Source organism: Phacochoerus africanus, chromosome 14 (assembly GCF_016906955.1).
Source record: "Phacochoerus africanus isolate WHEZ1 chromosome 14, ROS_Pafr_v1, whole genome shotgun sequence".
In the NCBI taxonomy this organism is placed as follows: Eukaryota; Metazoa; Chordata; class Mammalia; order Artiodactyla; family Suidae; genus Phacochoerus; species Phacochoerus africanus.
Genome location: NC_062557.1, coordinates 46,136,828 through 46,159,292, shown reverse-complemented (window position 1 = coordinate 46,159,292; position 22,465 = coordinate 46,136,828). Strand labels below are relative to the sequence as shown.

The following is a 22,465-nucleotide window of genomic DNA, read 5'->3' as shown; positions in this document are numbered from 1 at the left end:
TTTTATTTTGAGTCAATTCATGAAGAAGAAACGTCCTGCAGGTAACAACCCGTATTCCTTGCCTGGTACTATGTTCCCCCTCCTATAGGTAGAAAAACTAAATCCATAACTTTCAAATTGGAACAGTAACCTTTTCTGGTCTATTGCTTTTGAGAAAAGATTATGAGACAAAACACAAAGGAAGACAAACATCATAAAATAACTTTTATACAGGATTAGTAGATCTGTTTACATATAAAAAACAGAAAGGACCTCATTACAGTTAGATTTCACATAAATTACACAGATTGACTTTTTAAAACTACTATTCAACTTTGTTTAAAGTCCCTTTTAAAAACTTCATTTTGAAGGCACAGCGCATGAAATAAACCAAAGACTGAAGCACTTTTGATGAATGAGTCTTGGGCACCTCATATAAATAGCTATAGATTGTTCTGGAGCTGGGGAATGTCACTCTGAAAAAAGGGAGAGGTGAAAAGTTGATTTTTAATCTGAGTATTAAAAGAAAAATACCATCATGTCATACCTCCAGAAAATCTGCAGCATGGCCAGCACAGAACGTAGCGAGAACACTCATGTTATGTCATTTATAAAAGTCATACATTTATATAATTTATATCTAAGTGCCTTATTTCAAATAAGCCTATTTTCAAATTTCACCATAGATTCTGCCAAGTCAAAATCAACTGGGTAATGTTCTGAAAGTCAAATGGCATGTTAATGAGTTATTGCTAAAAACAGGAGAATTGGGGGTTGGGAAATATTTCTTTATGAACTGGAAATCCAAGTTCACTTGACAGTAATCAAGGGCCCTCATCACCTCCCCCCCCAAAAAAAAATCTACTTTAATTAAAATAATCAGAAACCCAAATACTTATCAAAAAGTTGCTAAATAAAGAATCACTGAACATCAACCACAGCAGAATCTTTTGGTAGTAAGTTGCTAAAAAAAGTTCCACCAGAGAACCATAACATAGGGCACTATTACAGCATTCGTAGCCAAGAACCTTTTAATACAGCAGGGACAAAACTTGGCATAAGTGCATTTCTGGCCACAAGAAAATAAACTGATTTAGTTACTATTGAGAAGAAATGGAAATAGAAGAACAGGTCTTGGTTACTGAGTAACCTGGTATTAGCTTAGAAACAGGCATAAGCACTACCTTTTATTTATTTGCCAACTCATAACTAAAGTTCAATATTCATTAATTCAGCAAATCCTACTCAGGTGAAAGTTACCAAAGATTAACCAATCAATCACACTGGGCCAAATATACGTTATTGTTCCTTTCTGGAGGATGACCAAAGCCCCAAAGCACATTCCCTCCAATGAGAATTGCAAGTATTCCTCAACTGGATGGGATCCCCGTCACTACTCAAATGTTCAGCGAAATACATCCAAACCAAAGGATTTTTCCTCCTTAAAATTAACTTGAATTCAACTTATTGAACTGCATGATCAGTACAAGTACATTTACACAGGCAGACACTTCGAACATTACCTACTCAATCACTTTGCTTTTATTTAGGAGCCAGAGGGAAGAAGGCTTACAAATTGATCACCAGGACAAACCCCCACCCCTCCCCCCAAAACAAAACAAAACAAAACAAAAACCACATGCCTTGTGAGTAAAGGAAGGCACAACTCAGGTTTGGGTGAATTTCTTAATACTGGGATACTTACTTGCCTCCATGACTCCAAGGAAATGGAAAGTCTCTAGAAGAAACACTGAAGAAATGCATTCCCCATGCCATATGGCTTTGATGCCTTAAGCAGTTAATGTGGCCTAATACTAGATTAGATCCACAAATAAAAGACAAAGCAAGGCAGAGAACACAGTCTTAGTAGTCATGATCCTGTACATTCATGTTAACAGACAACACAAGCGAAAAAGGCCTTGTTTTCCAGAGCAATGCATTATTCAGAAATTCGTTAGAGATTATAGCAGAATTTGGTTTGCCTTTCATGAAACATTACTGAAAGAACTCTTTACGCATGCTTAAAAGGCATGGACTCCAGCCACTGTGATGTACAGTGAAAGACATTTAATTCAAGAGAGAAATGAATTGAAAAGGCATCCTTTAGTGAAGACCAGTACGAATAAAGGCTGTCACATCAACTTCATTTCAATTCTACCTGCAATATCTCAAGCCGAGCCAGCCACTCACAGGCCCTTTGTTGCCTTTCTGACTATGCACTCTTAAAAATAAAGCTTGAAAGAGCAATACCCCCCACATCATCCCCTTATGGAAAATGTAAAGTAGTATTAGAAGAAATTAAAATCATGATTATTTCATTAAGCATTATCACCCCACAAACTGCTCTGTGCATGTGTGGTGGCAAGGGCTCAAAATTTAGCATAGTTAAACACGACTAGTACCAGAATGGCTTAACCCTGAACCACCCAAATTAGGTCACAGATACTCATGGATAAATGCCATGACCTCATTATTCCTGCTAAACCAAATCTCTTTCTATAAAGCCACTTTGGGCACATTTCTCGCAAAAGTTGGCTGAATAACCTAGGTGGATGGTAAACCACTCCAGATGAACGCTTTGGGATGACTGGTACATTAACAGATACAGAAGACAATTTGAAAAGATGAGAGCAAGTTTTTTGACCCCCTGATTTGTTACAAGTTCAGCAGCAACTTGGCCATTAAAATACTCAAAGGTGTTAAACCCTTAGATTATTGGTAAGACTCATAAAAAGCATCATTCTCACTGAATAACATAATATGATAGACAATAAAATGCAAATCTTTTAGGCCTTTGCAATAACCTGATTCTCACCACAGTGTTGTTGTTATTATTTTTTAATGGAGGGAGCCATATTTAAATGCTTTCAACTGAACTTTTAACAAAATTGGTTGATCCAGAAGAAACTGGCAAATGAAACATTAGGACAAAGAACCCAATCACTTGCAGAGGTCCTTATGAATAAGACAGGCCAAGCTATTTCAATAACAGGATGCTATCTTAGGGAGAAAGCTTGGGCTGGACATGAGTGTAGATATTTTGTGTTCAAATGTAAGTTAAGAACGTACAAGTAGGTCTCTTCTACACTTCCAGATATTTCCAGCAGAATTCAGATCTTGTAGATTGCCAGGTCATCTGAAAACCGTAAGTGTACAACATAGAAAAGGTTCAAATTTAGTAAATATTAATGATTTAGGCATTCCTAGAATAAAGTAGTGCTTCACAGATAAGAGCAGCATCAGCAGCACCTGTGGGTTTTTACCAAGTTGAATAGGCAATAGGAGTTTTAGCTTTTGCTGGATCTCCCTCTCAGTTCCACTCAAATGGACATTTAGATCTTTTATAACAAAGTCAACAACTTCTCCCTTAAAATGGGGATATTTAGAACTTTGCTAAACCTTACAAGAGAGGTAGTGAAATCCTGCTTAGAGCACAGCCCACCAGTTCTGATCTAGCCTTGGAATAGGTAGAAAGCCAAATACGGAAGCCCATTTATTCATCTCCTAATGTTACATAAGTTTCAAAATCAACTCAGCCTCCATTACACCTGAATAAAAAGAGAAACTCCAGCTATTTAATAACTAGAGAATAATACTCCTCAATAGGTTGAGAAAACCTCGAGTTTTTAAAGCTCTATGTCAGATTCTGACTGCTGTCCCTGCCTTAATGTTTCTGGATGCTTTTGGCCATTTAAAATAAAGAGAAAAAGCTTAAGCCACTAGTAAACACCTGATGTGCCAAATAAAACATCCACTAGTTGGCTGTGTGCAGTTATAACAGAAGCTCCAAACAGCTCATCTTAAATTAAAAAGAAAAACAAAGTGGCTGTCCCATCTCTGCTGCATAAATAGAAAGCAGATTTTTTTTTTTTTTAAGTAAGAGTACTTTAAGGAGGGGAAGTTCAAAGTTGCCAGTCAAATTCACAGAGAATACAAATTTAGCAAGTTAACTTCCCAAAGTTCTTTGAAGAAGCAAGGTAGTCTTTCTTCTTAATGCAGTGTCTCCCAAAAGGAACTGTGACTTTGCTTGTATTTATGCTGGGAGAGATGCAAAGTGCGTGTTTCAATGTTTGCTAGAATATAATGTTTCCTCTTCGGTGTCCGTTTCATCCTGGAACTCATGACTTAAGAGAGACTTCTTGGAGCCAGTTGACATCATGCGGATTTCATCTTCATACTCATCATGATGCTGCCTAAGCCGATGAAAGCCGTCCTTGTGTCTGTTAGACTTGATAGAGCAGATGCACCAGATAATACAAGCTGTTAGGATCAATGCCGACATGGTGGCACCTGCCAAACAAAACCACCACGTGAATGGTGTTCGACTTGAAGGGCATAAATAAGCAGCTGCTTACAACGGCACTTTTTATAATATGCCTTTCATTTATTTTATTTTTATTTCATGCACTTAAAAACAACCCTTGATGAAGTTTCAGTCATGGCTCAGTGGTAACAAACCCGATTAGTATCCATGAGGATGTAGATTTGATCTGGCCTTGCTCAGTGGGTTAAGGATTTGGTGTTGCTGTGAGCTGTGATGTAGGTTGCAGACATGGCCTGGATCCTGCACTGCTGTAGCTGTGGTGTAGGTTGGTAGATGCAGCCCCAATTTGACCCCTAGCCTGGGAACTTCCATATGCTGTGGGTGTGGCCCTAAAAATAAGATGAAAACAACAAAAAACAAAAACCAAAAAAACCCCAAACCTTTACTATTACAGAAGTAGTACATGTATCCTGTACAAAATTTTAAAAATACAGGTAAATAAAATACTAAAAACCCAAATGCCACTTCTTCACATTTCTATTACCCTGAGATCATTTTAAACAACCCCAATGCCTAGTTTTCCAGATTTTTCTTTATGTGTGTATGTATATATATTTTTTTCTTTTACCACAATGAAATCAAACTGTGTCTACTATCGTACAACCTACTTTTTAAATCAATCAAGGACTTCTACTTTTCCAGTAAATTTTCATCTCATCCCAAATCCCTCATGTATTTAAAATATCTGTATATAAATTATAAGGGTAAGAGTCTAAGTAACAAAAAAACAGTAACAATAGGAGTTCCTGCCATGGCTCAGCAGAAACAAATCCAACTAGGAACCATGAGGTTGCGGGTTTGATCCCTGGCCTCACTCGGTGGGTTAAGGATCTGGCATTGCCGTGAGCTGTGGTGTAGGTCGCAGATGCAGCTCGGATCTGGCGTTGCTGTGGTGTAGGCCAGTGGCTACAGCTCCAATTAGACTCCCTAGCCTGGGAATCTCCATATGCCATGGGTATAGCCCACAAAAGACAAAAAGACAAAAAAAAATAGTAACAATAAAATCATAATAAAAATTAACTTCACAACAGCAAATGGGTGGAAGAGCCAGATTTACCATAGTTGGATCCCATCTCCTATGTTTCTAACCACTTAGAGATTCATACTTTATCCAGTTCAAGTTAAGAACTCTACCTTAAATCTCCACAACCAGATCTATGATCTGACCCTGTTTCCACTATAGTAGTCTCTCAACTAAGGATCTCTCTCCAACACATTCTGTAATAAAACTTGGTTATTTTGTATCAGGTCCAAGTTATACTTAGAAGTGAACCAAGGTTCTCTGTGTCAAAAGATACAATGCAGCAGAGTATTTATTATTTTATGACTTTTTTTCTTTATAAACTTTCAGTAAAACTTTCAAGCAAAAGCACATATTAATCTTGGAGAAAACAAGTATTTCCTCCTTCTAGGATCCTGGAAAAAACAGGACTAATATAAGTCAAAGTCCAAGGGACTTATGATCTTGGTATAAAGCAAATCATTCATTTAGTCAACAACTCTTCATTGAGAACATTAAGACCCTCAACAAGCCAACCATGGTTCTAGGCACTGGGGAGGCACATAAAAATCCCTGCTCCCTCCGAGATTATGTTTTAGTGGGAGAGATCAAATATAGACGAATAAATAACTAACTATATAACATAATGGCAGGCAGTGATAAGTGCTTTAACAGAAACAAGTGGAGTGGAGTGGAGATAGTGACAGGGGTACCCTTTTAGCTGGGGTAATCAGGAAAGGCCTCTCGGTGGAGGTGACATTTTAGTATAGACCTGAACATGTGAACATAGGGAAGAACAGTGGTCCAGGAAAAGCATGTTTAGATAAAGACAGTAGAAGAAAAGTGATTATAAAGGATTGACATGCCAGGATTCAACCACTAAAAATTTAATTTTTTTTTTTTACCTGATACAGTTACCACAAGCTCCCTTGGCAAACCAAATATCCGGTTATCTGTGTCAAAGACTATCACCACAGAACTAGCTGCATCGTGATGCACAAAGACCTAGAAGGAGAAAGTGCAAGAATTAGGAAAAAGTTTATTTACTAATGTCTACTGTATCCCTGCTATCTTCCTAGGGCCTTTATAGCAAACTAAGGAGATGATTTTCATCTAAAGTACACAAAATGCTATAAAAACTTCCCTCGTTGCTAAAGGATTGAAAGATGAAAAGATATCAAAATCAACAGGTGGCCATATATTTTTCTTTATTCCCCACAAGCTTTCTAACAAGCAGGTTCAACTTAAATAGAAGTTCTATTAAAAACAAGAATTTTTGGAGTTCTCTTGTGGTGCAGCGGATTAAGGATCAGGCTTCGTCACGGCCATGGCTTAGGTCCCTGCTGTGCTTCGGGTCTGATCCCTGGCTTGGGCGTGGCCAAAAAAAAAGCCATGAAGAATTTACGTGATACCATTACCTGTGAATGTTGTTGCTGATACCCATCGGCGATGGCATTGATGTTATGGACACCTGGAGCTAACAGTACATGGAAATAACCTCCCTCTTTTGTGTGCACCTTTATGCCTTCATTGAGCACGATGACTGCTTTCGAGATTGGTTTTCCAGTCTTATCTTTAACAAATCCATGAACTCCCTTGTGAACCTGAAAAAAAAAAAGTTTAAAATATAAATTTATGTTTTTATAATGGCAGATATGCCAGAGGCCATAGCTCGAGGCATGACAAAAACAAAATAATAAAACCCCCCATAAGACTGGCTTATTCCTCCCTCCTCACTCTGACCTTGTCTTCTACTCAGTCACTGTCTCAGAAGCACAAAGATGGAAATAAGGGGAAAGAGGACTCTCATATAGTCAAGGCCTAAAATGTTAGACCCCGGATCTTCTGACACCTTGAATGATTTACTTCCCATCACAGGACACTCTCTTGAGTAACTCCATGTGATATGCAAATGGAAGCACCTGCAACATCTCACAAGGTTAAATTACTTCAACAGACAGCAGATATGTGAACTCATGGCACCTGTGTAGGTAATATTAAAATGAACAAAAACTCTTTCTACATACATGTAAAATAAATAATATAAAATTTTGGTAAAAGATTAAGAAAATGTTTTGATAAAGGTTTTCATTGAACATATTCCTGGGAGTTTGCTTCTAGTGAAAAGAGACTCACCTCTACCAACATGCTAAGAAGAGACTTTTTATTCTCTGCCCACAACGAAGGGAGCTGGGCTGCGCTAGGAAAGTAGCAGCAGCTTGTGTATACTGTGATTTCCGGACAGTGGCCATAGGTAACGCTATAATCCTGGAATATAAAATTCAAAAACACAAGTAGGAAAATTAATAAGTAAAAGTAAGAATAAGGTTTTGTAATGCAACAAAGGGTATGGATGGAATAAAAAGAAAACCTGGGTGATGCAAACAAAGTATCTGTAAAGCATTTTATGGCAAATATAAATAAACCGCTTGCTATTATAATCAGTCATAAACGTGGCCACTCCTAAGGAAGTTCTTAAGACCAGGGATTACGTCCAATCCATTTTTATATCTCTAGGGCTTCCCACAGGGCACTGGCAGCCAGAGGGGTTGTTACTAGGGTTTGCTGAATAAACGAGTAAGTACAGGCAGAGGGCCATCCTCCCTCTAAATCCTGGAACTTCATTGCTGTTACTGCTGTTTTTGGGGTTCTTAGAGGTAGAGGCACAAGCCCTTGCCCTCTGATACCCTCAACCTGCAGGCTCAAGCCTACTATATAGAAATATAGCAATATTTAGCCAAGAACTACTTATGTAGACAGGTTCCCAAACCTAACTTAACACCCTTGCCCCCAAACCTGTTCTTCTTCCTTCAGTTAACTTGTTTTCACACACAGATATGAAATCTCTTGCCTTTGACTTCAGTTTCTTAGTGTCATCCAGAATCTGCAGAATCCTGTGAATTCTACCCTCCACAGTATCTCTGAAGCTTCATCCCTTGATTTCACTGCCATGGCCACTACTCTAATCTAGGTCCTCATTAGTTCTTGTCTAGGCTTTTCTAAACCTGTCACCACAGTCTCTCCTTCCTCCAATATACATTAATCTGTTAAAAGATTAATTTTTCCAGAGTACTGCTTAGATCATGTTATCATATCCCTGCTCAAAACCTTCAATGGCATCCCATCACTTACGAAAACTAAGTGTTCAAAGCCTCAAACTCTCTTTCCATTCTGGTCTGCTGCTGCTCTCCATTATATCCCATATTCTAACTGCTAGGCTGCTTACTGACCTCTGCCCCTACTGCTTCCTCTTTCTGGATGTCTTGGTTCACCACCTCCGCATCCCTAATGCCATCTCCTCTAGGAAAATAAGGTTGCATCTCTGACTAGGAGTAACTTTTTGTCTTTAATTTCTCCTGGCACATTGAGAGGTGCTCTCTTCTGGATCAAAGCAATTAATTCTGTAACATAGTTATTTGCCGAATGGGCCACAAATGCTTTGTTTATCAATCATACAGCAAAGTGCCTCACATGCAGGAAGTTCTTAGTAAATAGAGGAGGGAAGGCAGGCAGAGAATGGAGTGAATTCCATTCACATGTACAATCAGTTTTCTGGTTGCACATATGAATGGAATGATGAGCGAACCACACCCATTTGGTAACAACTCCTGGCTAATTTGAAGGGGATGGACGACAAATTAAAATGCTCTCAGAGGAGTTCCCGTCGTGGCGCAGTGGTTAACGAATCCGACTAGGAACCATGAGGTTGCGGGTTTGGTCCCTGCCCTTGCTCAGTGGGTTAATGATCCGGCGTTGCCGTGAGCTGTGGTGTAGGTTGCAGATGCGGCTCGGATCCTGCGTTGCTGTGGCTCTGGCGTAGGCTGGTGGCTACGGCTCCGATTGGACCCCTAGCCTGGGAACCTCCATATGCCGCAGGAGCGGCCCAAGAAATAGCAACAACAACAACAACAACAACAACAACAAAGACAAAAGACAAAAAAAAATGCTCTCAGAAAGAAATTAAAGACATTAAATGGAAAGACATGTGTTCATGGACAGAAAGACAATAGTGTCGAGATATCAAAACAACCCAAGGTGATCTACAGATTCAGCACAACCCCTAACAAAATTCCAACAGCCTTTTTTTTGCAGAAAGAGAGAAGCCAACCCTCAAATTCAAATGCAACTAGGCAGATCCCTGAATAGCCAAAACAATCTTGGAAAATAACCAAGTTGGAGGGCTCACAGTCCCCAATTCAAAACTTAGTACAAAGCTACAGTAATCAGAACAGTGGTCCTACCATAGGAAATGACACACAGACCAATAGAATAGAGAGTCCAGAAACAAGCCCAAAAATCTAAGGTCAATTGATTTTTAACAAGGATGCCAAGACTATCCAATAGAGGAAAGAAGAGTCTTTTTAACAAATGGTGCTGGGATAACTGACTTCCATATGCAAACAAATGAAGTTGAACTCCTACTTCATGTCATATACAAAAATCAACTCCAGATGTATCAATGACGTAAATATGAGAGTTAGGTGATTGATACATGACCTAATTTCTTCAAATTCTTAGAAGAAAACATAGGGGTAAGTCTTCATGATCTTGCATTTGGCAATGAATTCTTAGCTATGACAACAAAAAGCATGAACAACAACAAAGAAATAAATAAAATTGACTTCATCAAAATTAAAAACTTTTGTGCATCAAAGGACATCATCAAGAAAATGAAAAGGCAACCCACAGAATGGGAGAAACTATTGACGAATTAAGTATCTGATAAGGGTTTACCATTCAAAATATATAGAGAATTCTTTTAACTCAATAAAAAGACAAAAGCCCCATTTTAAAGTGAGCAATGGATTGGAATAGACATTTCCCCTCCAAAAAAAACATACAAATGGTCAATAGCAAATGAAAAGATGCTCAACATCATTAGCTGTCATGAAAACGCAAATAAAAAAACTATAGTGAGCTACCACTTCACAGCTACAATGATGGTTGTAATTTAAAAAAATGTAAAATAACAAGTGTTGGCAAGAATATGGAGAAAACGTAACCCTGTGTACAGGGTGGTGGTGGGAATGTACAATAGTTCAGCTGCTGTGGAAGTCTGGCAGTTCCTCAAAGCTAAACAGATAATTATAATATGACCAGCAAGTTCACTTCTAGGCATATACTCAAAAGAACTGAAAACAGCTGCTCAGATACTTGCACACAAATGTTCACTGCAGCATTATCTGCAATAGTCAAACGGTGGAAATATCTGTCCACCAATATATGAACTGATAAACAAAATGTGATCTAGACATACAATAGAATATTATTTAGCCATAAAAAGAAATGGAATAGTGGCGTATGCTTCAAAAAGAATAGAACCCTGAAAACATTATGCTAAATGGAAAAAAAAGGCAGACAAAAAGAAAAAATATTGTACAATTCTAATTACATGAAATACTCCGAATAGTCAGATACATACAGATACAAAGCAGAAGTTACTAGGGCTGGGAGAAGAGATGAAGGGGGAGTTATTGCTTTGGGGCACAGAGTTTCTGTTTGGGGTGATGAAAAAGTTTTGGAAATACATATGTTGATAGTTGTACAACATGCTAATATAGTTAATATCACTGAATTTATAATTTAAAACGTTTAAAATGGCCAAAAAAAAGGTGCTGTCGGAAGTTAGTTAATTTAAGGGCTATCATGTCAAGAAAGCCATGAAGCAAAAATTTTGCTCTATCAGAAAAGTCACCTATTCGTTCACTCAATGTCCAGTATGGATTTATAATTCCAGTCTCACGGTATTCTATAAAGCATACCTTCATGCTGCCCAGGTGACTGTGCCATTCTGCCCCACGCATTACTCCTCCTGGAATATTCTCATCTATAAAAGCATTGAGAGATGTAGGATCAACAAGACCATCACCAAAGTCTTTCTCTTCTCCCCAAACAGCAACAATAACCAAGCGTAGGGAAAATACTTACCTGATTTATTTGGGCAACCTGGCTGACCCATATGCATCGACGGATGATTATTTGCATAAAGAGATGCCAAATGCTTCAGAGTCTCTTTGTTTTCCACTAGAAAGAGAAAAATTTAGATGTTAGTGGAGAAATCTAAAAGACTTTTTTCCAAGTTCAACTTCGTGAACGCAAAAGTCATTTCCCTTTCCCCCTGGTAAATCTTGCACCTCACTGAAGTTTGAGTGGTTATTATATAATTAAGCACATGGTTCAGTTCAACCCAGGATAACCTGACCAAGAAGACAAGCATCTTCCTTACACTAAAAGACACTAATGGTGAGTTTAGCAACAAGCTACCACACTAAAATACAAACCTGTTTTTGGTATGTTTTACCACATTTTGGGGCAACCACGTCCTAATTACGATATACTTTGTAAACTGCCCTGCAAACAATACAAATTATTTCCATAAACAATGGCCTCACAGAGATTCAACAGAAACTGTTCAGCTCACAATATGGTCTAATTAGTCAAAGTTCAAAGCAGGAGAGGGCAATTCTGCATTAATATTGGGTCACACAATATGAATTTCTTGGGGTGAGTACTGTATCTTATTCACTTTTGAATTGCTAATGTGTAGAGACATCATAATTATTGTATAAGTGCTTAGGGAGTAAATTGAACAGATGTGACAAGATGGCTACACGGAATTATCTGGGCCATCATTAGATGTGACCTTCCTCCTCCAAGTAACTGTTTGAAATGTTGAGCTACGTCAACAGTAACCAACCGTCTTAGGTGGGTTATTTGTTCATGCGTTGTGCTCAAATGATCGCCATTTAAGAAGATTTTAGAGGGGACATTATCTAATTGAAATTTCCTATTTAAGCTTAAAAATAGCATATATGGAAAGTGACATTCTACCTACCTGTTTGAACTGGCTTGTCATATGGGTATGTGACCAGCACTGAACCACCATCTAAAGCAACAGAAAGACTAAAGTCCTGTTTCTGAATCAAATTTTCAATGATGGCTTTAGTCTCAGGCTGGGAGGCATTATCTGAAAAATAGAAAAGTCAAATATAAAATATCAAGTTTCAAAATTTTAGTATGAGTAGATAAGAAAATACTCCTGACTTGAACACAGTCAAAAGGCTAACTTATAAAATCTGTAGAGAAATATCTTATTACTCCATACCTTCTCAAGTAAGAAAGTACATTCTAGGAAGTAGGTTATTTTGAGTTTTATATACTTTAGGATAATGTGTAAAGGTTAATGACTCAAAGCCAAAAAAAAAAATTTTATAGAAATTGTCATGTGAATGTCTTTTTTGTTTTTTTGGCTGTGCATGCAATGGCTTGATGTGGGATCTCAGTTTCTAGAACAGGGATTGAACCCAGGCTTCAGTAGTGAAAGCACTGATTCCTAACCATTAGACCACCAGGGAACTCCCAACTCTAAGCAAATTTAAGAAAATTCTTACTGGAAACAAAAAGGGATGGACATATTCTCCTCTAAGAAATAATAACTTGTCCTTGAAAGAAAATAAGATTTTCAGAAATCAGGGTGTTTTTTGCAACACTGTTTGCAAGAGTAAAAAACCAGAAACTAAATGTTCATTTGTAGGTAAACTGTGGAATAAATTAGAGTATTACAATCCATTAATAGCATACTAAAATGCCATTCATAAGAATATTAGAGATCTATAAATACCAAAATGGATAGATGTTGATGACGTATTCCAGTGAAAAAACTTGCAGAACAATGTGTATCGCTGATTATCCTATTTAAGTAAATCAGGCCCCTTCATATCAACATACGTATCCATTGCATGTGCGTGTACACATATATGAGGGTAGAAAGAGAGAATATACATCTCTGTATGGCTAGTGATGGGCCCCGCCCCCAATATTCTTGATTGGATTTCTAAGAGAAAACTTGAACTACTGTTGCAAATGAAAAAGAGTAAAAATTTGAAAAGCTTTCTAGATGTCTCTATTCATTTATACTGCCCATCCTAGACAGGAAAGCACCCCATTACTCATCTATGAAATAGGGTCAACCAATCTTCTAGCAAAGAGAAATAATACTATCTGCAAAGTACTTCAGTGGCCTAAAAGTTAATCTTACTTGTGAAGTCTGTATCCAGGTCTTTTCCACGAGCATTTGTCTGTCCTATCTTTGAAGTACAGTCTTTCTCCTGAGCTCTCTCTCGCCCATCTGGATTTAGAGAAGGGACAATCACAATTCTAGTCCTGTCAACCAACTAAAACAGAAACAGAAATCAGTGAGTTTATTAGCTTTACGGGGAATCAAAAGCTATGAGCCCATGCCTCAAACACAAAGTCTTTAGTGTTTGTGTTAAACACAGATTTAAAAGACAAAGCTAAATAAATAAAATTCTCTCTTGTTCCAAATAAATTAAAAACAAAAAAGGAGTTCCCATCATGGCTCATCGGAAACAAATCTGACTAGCATACATGAGGACTCAAGTTCGATCCCTGGCCTTGCTCAGCGGGTTAAGAATCCAGTGTTGCCATGAGCTGTGGTATAGGTCGCAGACATGGTGTAGGCCAGCATCTGTAGCTCTGATTCAACCCCTGGCATGGGAACCTCCATATGCCGGGTGTGGCCCTAAAAAGACAAAAAAACAACAACAACGACAAAAAAAACAAACCACAAAACCCCAAAAAACTGCACAACTAATGCTCCCAGAGATCTCCCAATAACTTAAAACAAGGGTCAGAAACCACTGCCTGTAGGCTAAGTCCAGCCTGCTGCTTGCTACTGTAAATAAGTTTTATTGGCACACAGCCCTGCCCATTCCTATGGCTGTTTTTGTTCTGCAATTGCAGAGTTGAATAGTTGCAACACAGAACATCTGACCTACAGAGCCTAAAATACATTCTGTGTAGCCCTTTATAGAAAAAGTTTGCTACCACTGGCTTAGGTCAATAATAATAATGGTAATATTGTACTTCCAGATTAAAAACTGGAACAAATAATTTGACAAATATCAATTTACATCTGGAAACAATGAGAGAGAATATTAAAAAAAAGTAAAGTAGGATATTTGTCTTACCCATAATTTCTCCCTCAGAAGATTCATATCTATAGATGTTAATACTGTCATATGGGGCATGAACTTCTGAAATAATTCATCCTATGTAGTTCTAATAGTAAATCAGAATAAGTAACCCTTGGTTTATTTATTCTGGTAAAGTAGTCAGTAGCTTGAAAATATATTTGAGATCCTTTGATCCATTTATTCTTGAATCTTTCCCCCGAGGGAGATTCTTTTCCTAAAGTAAATATACGCTTGGGCCTTACCACAGTTCTCTGGGTATGCGTATATTTTCTTGACCTCTGGCACTGGGCTCAAAACAAATGGCAATATAAAGTGATCTAAGCCTCATTAGACGAGTAAGGCAAATTCTCATAAACTAGGAGTTTTAAAATCCCAGGTAGATGTTTTACTTGGGATATATCGTCTATCACGACTATAACATCAGTAAGTAGCCAATCTTGCCACATATTAGAACAAACCACGGAGCTTTTAAAGGAATACTGATGCTTCTGAATGGGGCCCAGGCATTGGTATTTTTTTTTAACTTGCCAGAAGTTTCTAATGTGTAGCCAAGGTTGAGAACCACTGTACCAGCTACTCTCCCATTTTAAAAAAGAACAACAAAAAATCCTTTGAAATACTACTGCAACTCAGATGAAAAAGTCAATGATATCTGTTTTGTTGAAGATGGGAAAATTATTTTTGATTTAGTCTGATTTAAGTTCATCTCACCTAATCCCTAATCAGGACATCAATTCTTTCCAAAATTCTTTCAGGGGAGGCAGAATAGTATAACAGAACAGCCTAGACTTTTTTTTTTTTTTTTTGGCTGAACCCATAGCATGTGGAAGTTCCCGGGCCAGGGACTGAACCCACACCACAGCAGCAACTTGACCCGAGCTGTGGCAATGACAATGCTGGATACTTAACCCACTGCATCACAAGGGAACTCCAGCGTAGGCTTTAGAGTGAGACATGCTTGGGTTTAAATCCCGGCTTTACCACTGAGTAGCTATGTGACCTCCTCTAAGTTATCAAACAGCTCTGTCTCAGTTTACATATCTATAAAATAGAGATAACACAACTGTAGAGCTGAGGATTAAATTATGATGCATGTAAAGTACTCAGCATAATACCTAGCACATAGTAGTTATTAAACAAATACTCATTTTTTCCCCCTTTCCTAAGTTCTGTAGAGACAGTGCCAATTAATGAGTGTTCTAGACGGATATACTTTTTCCTTCCTTTCTCTAAGACAGCACAAAAACTAGGTTGCTTAATCATAAATGATTGGCTTCAGGATCAAAGTTCTTTGCTGTAGTCAACAGATGACTAAAGTAGGCACTCCTATATTGCTTTTTCTAATATCGCTTAGCATACAAAATGTCCCAGTAATGTTGTCATGTTGTCTTTCTTTCTTTCCTTTCTAAAGATGTTTTTGTTTTATTTTTCATTTTTGGCTACACTGTGGAAGTTCTGGGGCCAGGGATTGAACCTGTCCTATAGCATTGGCCTGAGCCACAGAAGTGACAACACCGGATTCTTATCTCACTGAGCCACCAGGGAACTCCAATTTCATCTTTATTACATGAAAAGAAAAATTATTTCTCTTTCATCTCATTTTTCTAGTATTGCAATCTTTATTACTTTTTCCACTATGCCTCTTAATATATACAAAGAAATATATTAGAAAGACACTATTAACAATGACTATATATACCAAAGTCCTTTTTTTTTTTTGTCTTTTTGCCTTTTTTAGGGCCACTCCCTCAGCAGATGGAGGTTCCCAGGCTAGGGGTCGAATTGGAGCTGTAGCCACCGGCCTACGCCAGAGCCACAGCAACGCGGGATCCGAGCTGCGTCTGCAACCTACGCCACAGCTCACGGCAACGCCGGATCGTTAACCCACTGAGCAAGGGCAGGGACCGAACCCGCAACCTCATGGTTCCTAGTCAGATTCATTAACCACTGCGCCATGACGGAAACTCCTCAAAGCCCATTTTTAAAGAGTAATGTTTTTAATGCCCTAGAAGTATAAAATCTAACAGGAAATACAATTTTTTTTTTGTCTTTTTTGTCTTTTCCAGAGCCGCACCTGTGGCATATGGAGGTTCTCAGGCTATAGCTCCAATTGGAGCTGTAGCCGCTGGCCTGTGCCAGAGCCACAGCAACACCAGATCTGAGCTGCGTCTGTGACCTACACCACAGCTCACGGCAATGCCGGACCCTTAACACACTGAGAGAGGCCAGGGATCGAACCCAAAACCTCATGGTTCCTAGTCGGATTCATTAACCACTGAGTCACGACGGGAACTCCTAATTTTATTTTTAAATGATGAGTTGATATCAGTGCATCAATGAGCTTTTTCCTTTTAAAGCATGTCAAAACGGGCTATTCTCTTACTTGGGTAACAGCTGGGTTCTTTTTGTAGTTTAGGCAGAGAAATTCTGCCAGAGCCAAAAGCAGTTCAGTTCCAACTGGAGCATTTCCATGGATACCAGCAACAAAACGAATCTTTGGTTCTTCAGGCTCAGATACATTGGGCTTATTGGAGATTTCAAGGGACCATATGTGACGGTATTCAGCACTCTGTCCCAAACTTTCAAAAACCACAAACAGAAAATCAGCAATAATCAAGCATTATGTTAATGCCGCCTTATAGACTTTAAAAGCAGAAATGAAAACAAAATATGAAAAATCTTCAAAAGTTTTTAAAGAGTAAACCTTTGTGTCAGAATACTTTAAGAAAATCAGGTTCCTGAGATCAAAGAAAGTTGCAGATGTGAGATACTAGCAGATTTAGGAAAGATTATGATTTGTTCAGCTTTCTCCAAGTTCAGTCATTCTCATCTCATTTTTGCAACACTTACCTAATCTTCTGTAATCTATACTACTCTTTAGTTACTGTATGTCTTTTAAACGAACTCACTTAAATTTTTATTATGGAAAAATTTAAATATACACAAATGTGGAGAACCTTGCTTTTAAAAACTAAATTCACTTATGTCAATAAGACATTTTATACTTTAAATGCAATGCCAGAATCACAGCCAAAATAATTTAAAAGTTCTGCTTTTTTTCTGATATAAAGCGAGAGTTACAAGAGATAGAAAAAAATACATTGGCATTAAACTGAGAAGGATTAGTAGACTAGACAAAGTACTATCATGATGCTATTTAATGTCACCTAGCAACCTTTGGAGGACCACCTAAAACTGTCTTGTGTCCCACCACTGGCAGGTGTTGCCTATGTTTGGGGGAAATATTTAACTAAAAAGTGAATCTTGAATTGAAAGGTTAAAAAAACCTTAAATGAACCAAATAAATGGATAGCAAAAATCATGTCCAATTTTTTTGTATGTTTTAAAATAAGAAAGTGTGTAACCTCTATAAGATGTCACTAAGATGAACAATATTAAAACCTGACCTGTGCAGAAAGGTTCAAGAATCAGTAGAGGAAGAGAGGTAATTGGTACTGTGAAAGTAAATGTCATTCTTTGCGACTATAGGCATTATAAACCCGTATTTGGGAAGCTAAATTTACTGGTAAGATTAAAAGGACCAATGAAGGCAAAAAAGTGAAAAAAGAAAAGGCCAGATAATGTTCTTTAGGCTTATAGTAGAGAATTATAAGCTCAGGGCAGAATGTAAAGTAAAGGCTCTGCAATAGGCAAATAACAGGAATCAACAAATCAAAGAAATAATTTTGAAACAGTGAAAGTCAAGGCAGAGAAGCCCCATGAAGTGAAGCTAAAGGATGCCTTAGTCATCGGTTTTGCATAAGCTAATACTACATGTTTTTCCAGAACCTTCATTCACATATGTCCCTAAGGCTTCAGGGAACACTGACTGAGTAGAGACTAAAGGAAAGAAAATGACAGCCAACCAGGCTTCATTTTCTAATTTGAAAAAAGGTTAAACATGATCCCTGATAAGTGAGCTCATAGTTCCAAATCTGGGTCCCTTGCCCTCAGCAAAATAAAAGAAACTAAATAATATTGAGAAAGAACATGAATCTGCCGCTGAGAAGTGGAAAGGGTTTTGAAATCAGTCAAAGTAATCATTAGAAAGAATGATTTTACATTTTCTGGAGGCACAGGCCACACACTGATAATCTAACAAGGAATTCTGCCCCAATGTTTCTCATAAATGTTTCCAAGGTTCATTGTTAGAAAGACCTCCAAGCAAATATGTTTCAAGATAAGTAAACTCCAACTCTTTACACATTCAGCTCCCAAATATTTCTAAATAAACTATAAGCATCATTTAATGTGGCTTATGCTGAATGTAACCAATAAGAAAGAAAGAAAGAAGGAAGGAGGGAGAGAGGGGGAAAAAAGGCAGTAAGAAGGTGACACTTACTTGGTAAGATTTGTAATATGTGGATAGTTCATCACAAGTCCTCTCAGAAACTCTGATAAGTCCTTGTATGAATGGTATCGATAAAGAGCCAGATTTGAGGAGGAGCGTAATATGAAGCCTTCCAAACCGTTCTCAGCTGACAGGTCTTTAATTAAAGTTTCAAACTCTTTAGTGGTTGGGTCGCTGGCATCATCAGCGTTGGTGCTGTCCCCCTTGCCTTTCTTTGATTCATTGTTTGAATCTGTTGAAGATCGAACAAGTGTGAAGTTGACCTGAACAGCACCTTCACTCTTTACGGTCACATTCTTGGTAACGGGATTATACCTGTAATAGAGGAGACAGGTCAGAGCCATGCTTCTTCAGCTGGAGCACCTAAGCCCTGGGAAAACAGAGGTATGCAGAGGCTATGTGAATCCTTGAGATAAATGTGGTGCATCTCCCTAAAGGGTCGAATTTTTAACTTTGTGAGAACTTCAGATGTGTTTTAAACATTAACAAAGACCAGACAAGGACAGACTGTAAAACATAAATGAGCTTTTAAGATTAAATATATGACTTCAAAAGAAAGCTTGTGCTTGCCATGGATAGTCCCATATTTCCTAGAATCAGAATTCACTTGTCTACCATCAAGGCATCGTTGAAAAAGTCTGAGAAGTGCTAACCTACGGCATTCTCTACCAAATGCATTATTCTTGCCCCATTTTTCAGGTAGGACCTTAGTGTTTTGGTTTTTCCCATACTATGCCAAAACCGAATAAAAACAAAAAACAAAACAAAAAAACAGAAAAGACCTCTTTGCTCATTAAAGTTCTAACCCATTAGTTTACAGATCACCTGATGTTTGTAAGCCTTTTTTTTTTTAAAGGTATCAATAACTACAAATGTTTCCATGTATTTGCCCTTACTTCAATGAATGTTCAAACCAACTCTTCAGAAATAAGATAGCTGGGGGGGGGGGGAGGGGGGGGAGGGGGCGGGGGGGGGGCAAGTACTCTGTGGGGAACACCCACCTGTATCAAAATATAAAAAAGAAAACTACAAGAGGGTAAAAATAATAAGTTTCAGACTAAAGAGTCAGGTGGTTCCAGTTCTAAAGGAGGGAAAACAAGGGAAATTAAGTCATAAGTTAATTTTTGCTCTTTTTTTTGGAAATTGTATTATTTTATTAAGGAATCCACTTCCGTCATGAAGCTCAGGTTGAGTTAACAGTAGCAATACCCCACTCTGGACTTTCTGGTTATAACCACTGTCTTCTTCCTCTACCATAACTAAAAACCAGAGTGATGAGGTCCCAATCCCTGCCTTCCTATTCCTAGAAGATGCCAAAGCCAACTATGTAAGAGGCTTTTTCAGAGGAGAAGACAACTCTGATTTATGAGGCAGATAGCAACCCCAAACCACAGACAGGCTGGCACCTGTGCAGCCCTCAGTGGAAATTTTCTTTGTTTAAGTAAACATATCTTTGTGGTAGGAAAAACTGTAAAAAAGATGAAAATGACATTTCTTAGAGAATTAGCAATAAGTAAGAACATCTCACCGATGCAAGAAGGCAAAGATACAATAATAATAAAAAAAATAAGTGTCTATGAAAGAGTTTTAAAAGGGACAAATATAAAGTGGTGGTATTTTTTGGATAACATGACAAGAAGTATGCAGAACAGAAGTCTTTTTTTCCCAGCTAATAAAGTAGTTCCCAGAACAGTTACCCACAATGAAGGAAATCACTATGACTGTACATCTGGACAGGGGGCAGGTGATCTGAGAGCATGAAGGTAAAAGAGGCTACTGTTCAAAGTGAATGATTTCACAGATTTCTTACATCTGATAGTTCACGTACTCACTCTGCCACTAGAGGAGAGTTAAATGTGTAACCAACTCTAAACGTCTTGGCATTAAACCCAAGGTTGGTTGGCCTCTACAGGGCTTTCTGGCAATCATCTTCCAGAAAGGAACTATGTTTGTTTCATCTCTCAGCACTCAATTTCAAAGCACTCAGTAACTCACCCTCGAGCAGATGCTGTGATTTTATAAGTTCCTGGAACCAGGAGACGCCAGTAATCACCAGTTTTGTAAGTAGTTACTGGGTGATTAATTTCAGCAACACTAATGGTGGCATTTAATATACCTCTGCCATCGGTGGCATCTAGGACGAATCCTTTGACACCCTGATGAACCTGGATCAAGTACAAGGACACTTTATCAGATTTTATTGATAAAGATCATCATCTAATTATTTGGAGAGTTCACATCCAAAATAACAGATTGTTAACTAATGTAAACACATGGAACAAAGAGGAGTTTAGGAACTCAGAGTAAAGCTAAATGTAACTGCCCATTAAACAAAATACTGGAGCTTCTGAAACACTAATTTTTCATAAGTTAGGTCTGTCTTTATCATGAGGAATGTAAATAACTGTTTAAACTTTAGCACCAATTTCAGAACACAGGACATTTTACCGGAAATCTGGCCTGGATGCTTTAAAAAGGAATTGTAATTTCAAAAAAATAGAAGGACTATTCTAAATCAAAGCGAGTAAAGATATATAATAATCAAATGCAATGCATGAACTCTGACTAGATTCTGGTTCTAAAATATAGCTAGAGGTTGCGGCAACATGGATGGATCTAGAGACTCTCATACTAAGTGAAGCCAGAAAGAAACAAACAAATATTATATGATATCACTTATTTGTGGAACCTAAAATATGGAACAGATGATCCTACCTAAAAAAAAAACCAGAAACAGATTATGGCCAAGAAGAGCAGACTTGGGGTTTCCAAGGGGGAACGGGGAGAGAGTGGGATAGTTGGGCATTTTGGGCTTTTTTTGGCAATGGAATCCTACTGTACAGCACAGGGAAATGTGTGTGACTGGGTCACTTTGTTGTACAAAAGAACCTGACAAAACACTGTAAGTCAATTATACTTTAATAATAATAATAATAAATAAATAAATACAGCAAGAGAAACATGGGGACAAGAGGAGGAAATTTGAATATGGAATAGGTATTAGGGAAATTTTTGGAATTTCTATTAATTTTCTTAGGTGATATAATTGGAGATGGCATATAGGAGAATAACTATTTTTTAAAAGATGTATTTTGAGGAATTTCCATTGTGGCTCAGTGGTTAATGAATCCGACTAGGAACCATAAGGTTGTGGGTTCGATCCCTGGCCTTGCTCAGTGGGTTAAGGATGCGGCGTTGCTGTGAGCCGTGGTGTAGGTTGCAGACTCGGGTCAGATCCCGCGTTGCTGTGGCTCTGGCGTAGGCTGGTGGCTACAGCTCCAATTAGACCCCTAGCCTGGGAACCTCCATCTGCCGAGGGAGCGGCCCTAGAAAAGGCAAAAAGACAAAAAAAAAGATGTATTTTGAAATATTTAGGGATAAAATATCATAACACCTGCAATTTACACTCAAACAGTTCAGCAAAAATGTATGTATACGTGTGTGTGTATATATACGTCTGTTATAAATGTATATATATAATGCAGCAAGATATAAAAATTATCAAATCTAGATGAATAGTAGTGTTTATTATGTTAGTCATAATTTTTCTTGATGTTTAAAATTTTTCAGAATAAAATGTCTTAAAAAATTTATAATATATAAACTCACAGCCTTTATGCCACTTGACTCAGAAGAAATTAAGCAGAAAAGTACTGGCACAAAGTATTAGATTATCCTAATCATTTTAACCACTATTAGCATATTTCTTATAGACTTTACTTATAGGCCATCATGCATACCCAAACAAAAGGAAATTAATCATTTCATAGTAAATCAATGGCAAAAGAAAAAGAATGACAACATGTACCCTTAGC

General features: G+C 37.9%; 1 protein-coding gene across 1 annotated transcript in view; it reads right to left on the bottom strand.

Annotated features, from left to right (window-relative positions):
* Positions 1 to 1,498: 1,498 nt before the first annotated feature.
* CPD (carboxypeptidase D) overlaps positions 1,499 to 22,465 on the bottom strand; it is a 70,544-nt gene continuing 49,577 nt past the window's right edge. Inside the window, exons 11-21 of the mRNA XM_047756876.1 lie at positions 20,646 to 20,815; positions 18,642 to 18,965; positions 16,683 to 16,878; positions 13,342 to 13,477; positions 12,139 to 12,270; positions 11,232 to 11,327; positions 11,066 to 11,130; positions 7,440 to 7,571; positions 6,722 to 6,907; positions 6,209 to 6,308; positions 1,499 to 4,269 (exon numbers count right to left, since the gene is read on the bottom strand). Of these exons, the coding sequence (XP_047612832.1) occupies positions 4,043 to 4,269; positions 6,209 to 6,308; positions 6,722 to 6,907; positions 7,440 to 7,571; positions 11,066 to 11,130; positions 11,232 to 11,327; positions 12,139 to 12,270; positions 13,342 to 13,477; positions 16,683 to 16,878; positions 18,642 to 18,965; positions 20,646 to 20,815 (1,764 nt within the window). The 3' untranslated portion in view covers positions 1,499 to 4,042. The remainder of the gene's footprint in view (positions 4,270 to 6,208; positions 6,309 to 6,721; positions 6,908 to 7,439; positions 7,572 to 11,065; positions 11,131 to 11,231; positions 11,328 to 12,138; positions 12,271 to 13,341; positions 13,478 to 16,682; positions 16,879 to 18,641; positions 18,966 to 20,645; positions 20,816 to 22,465) is intronic.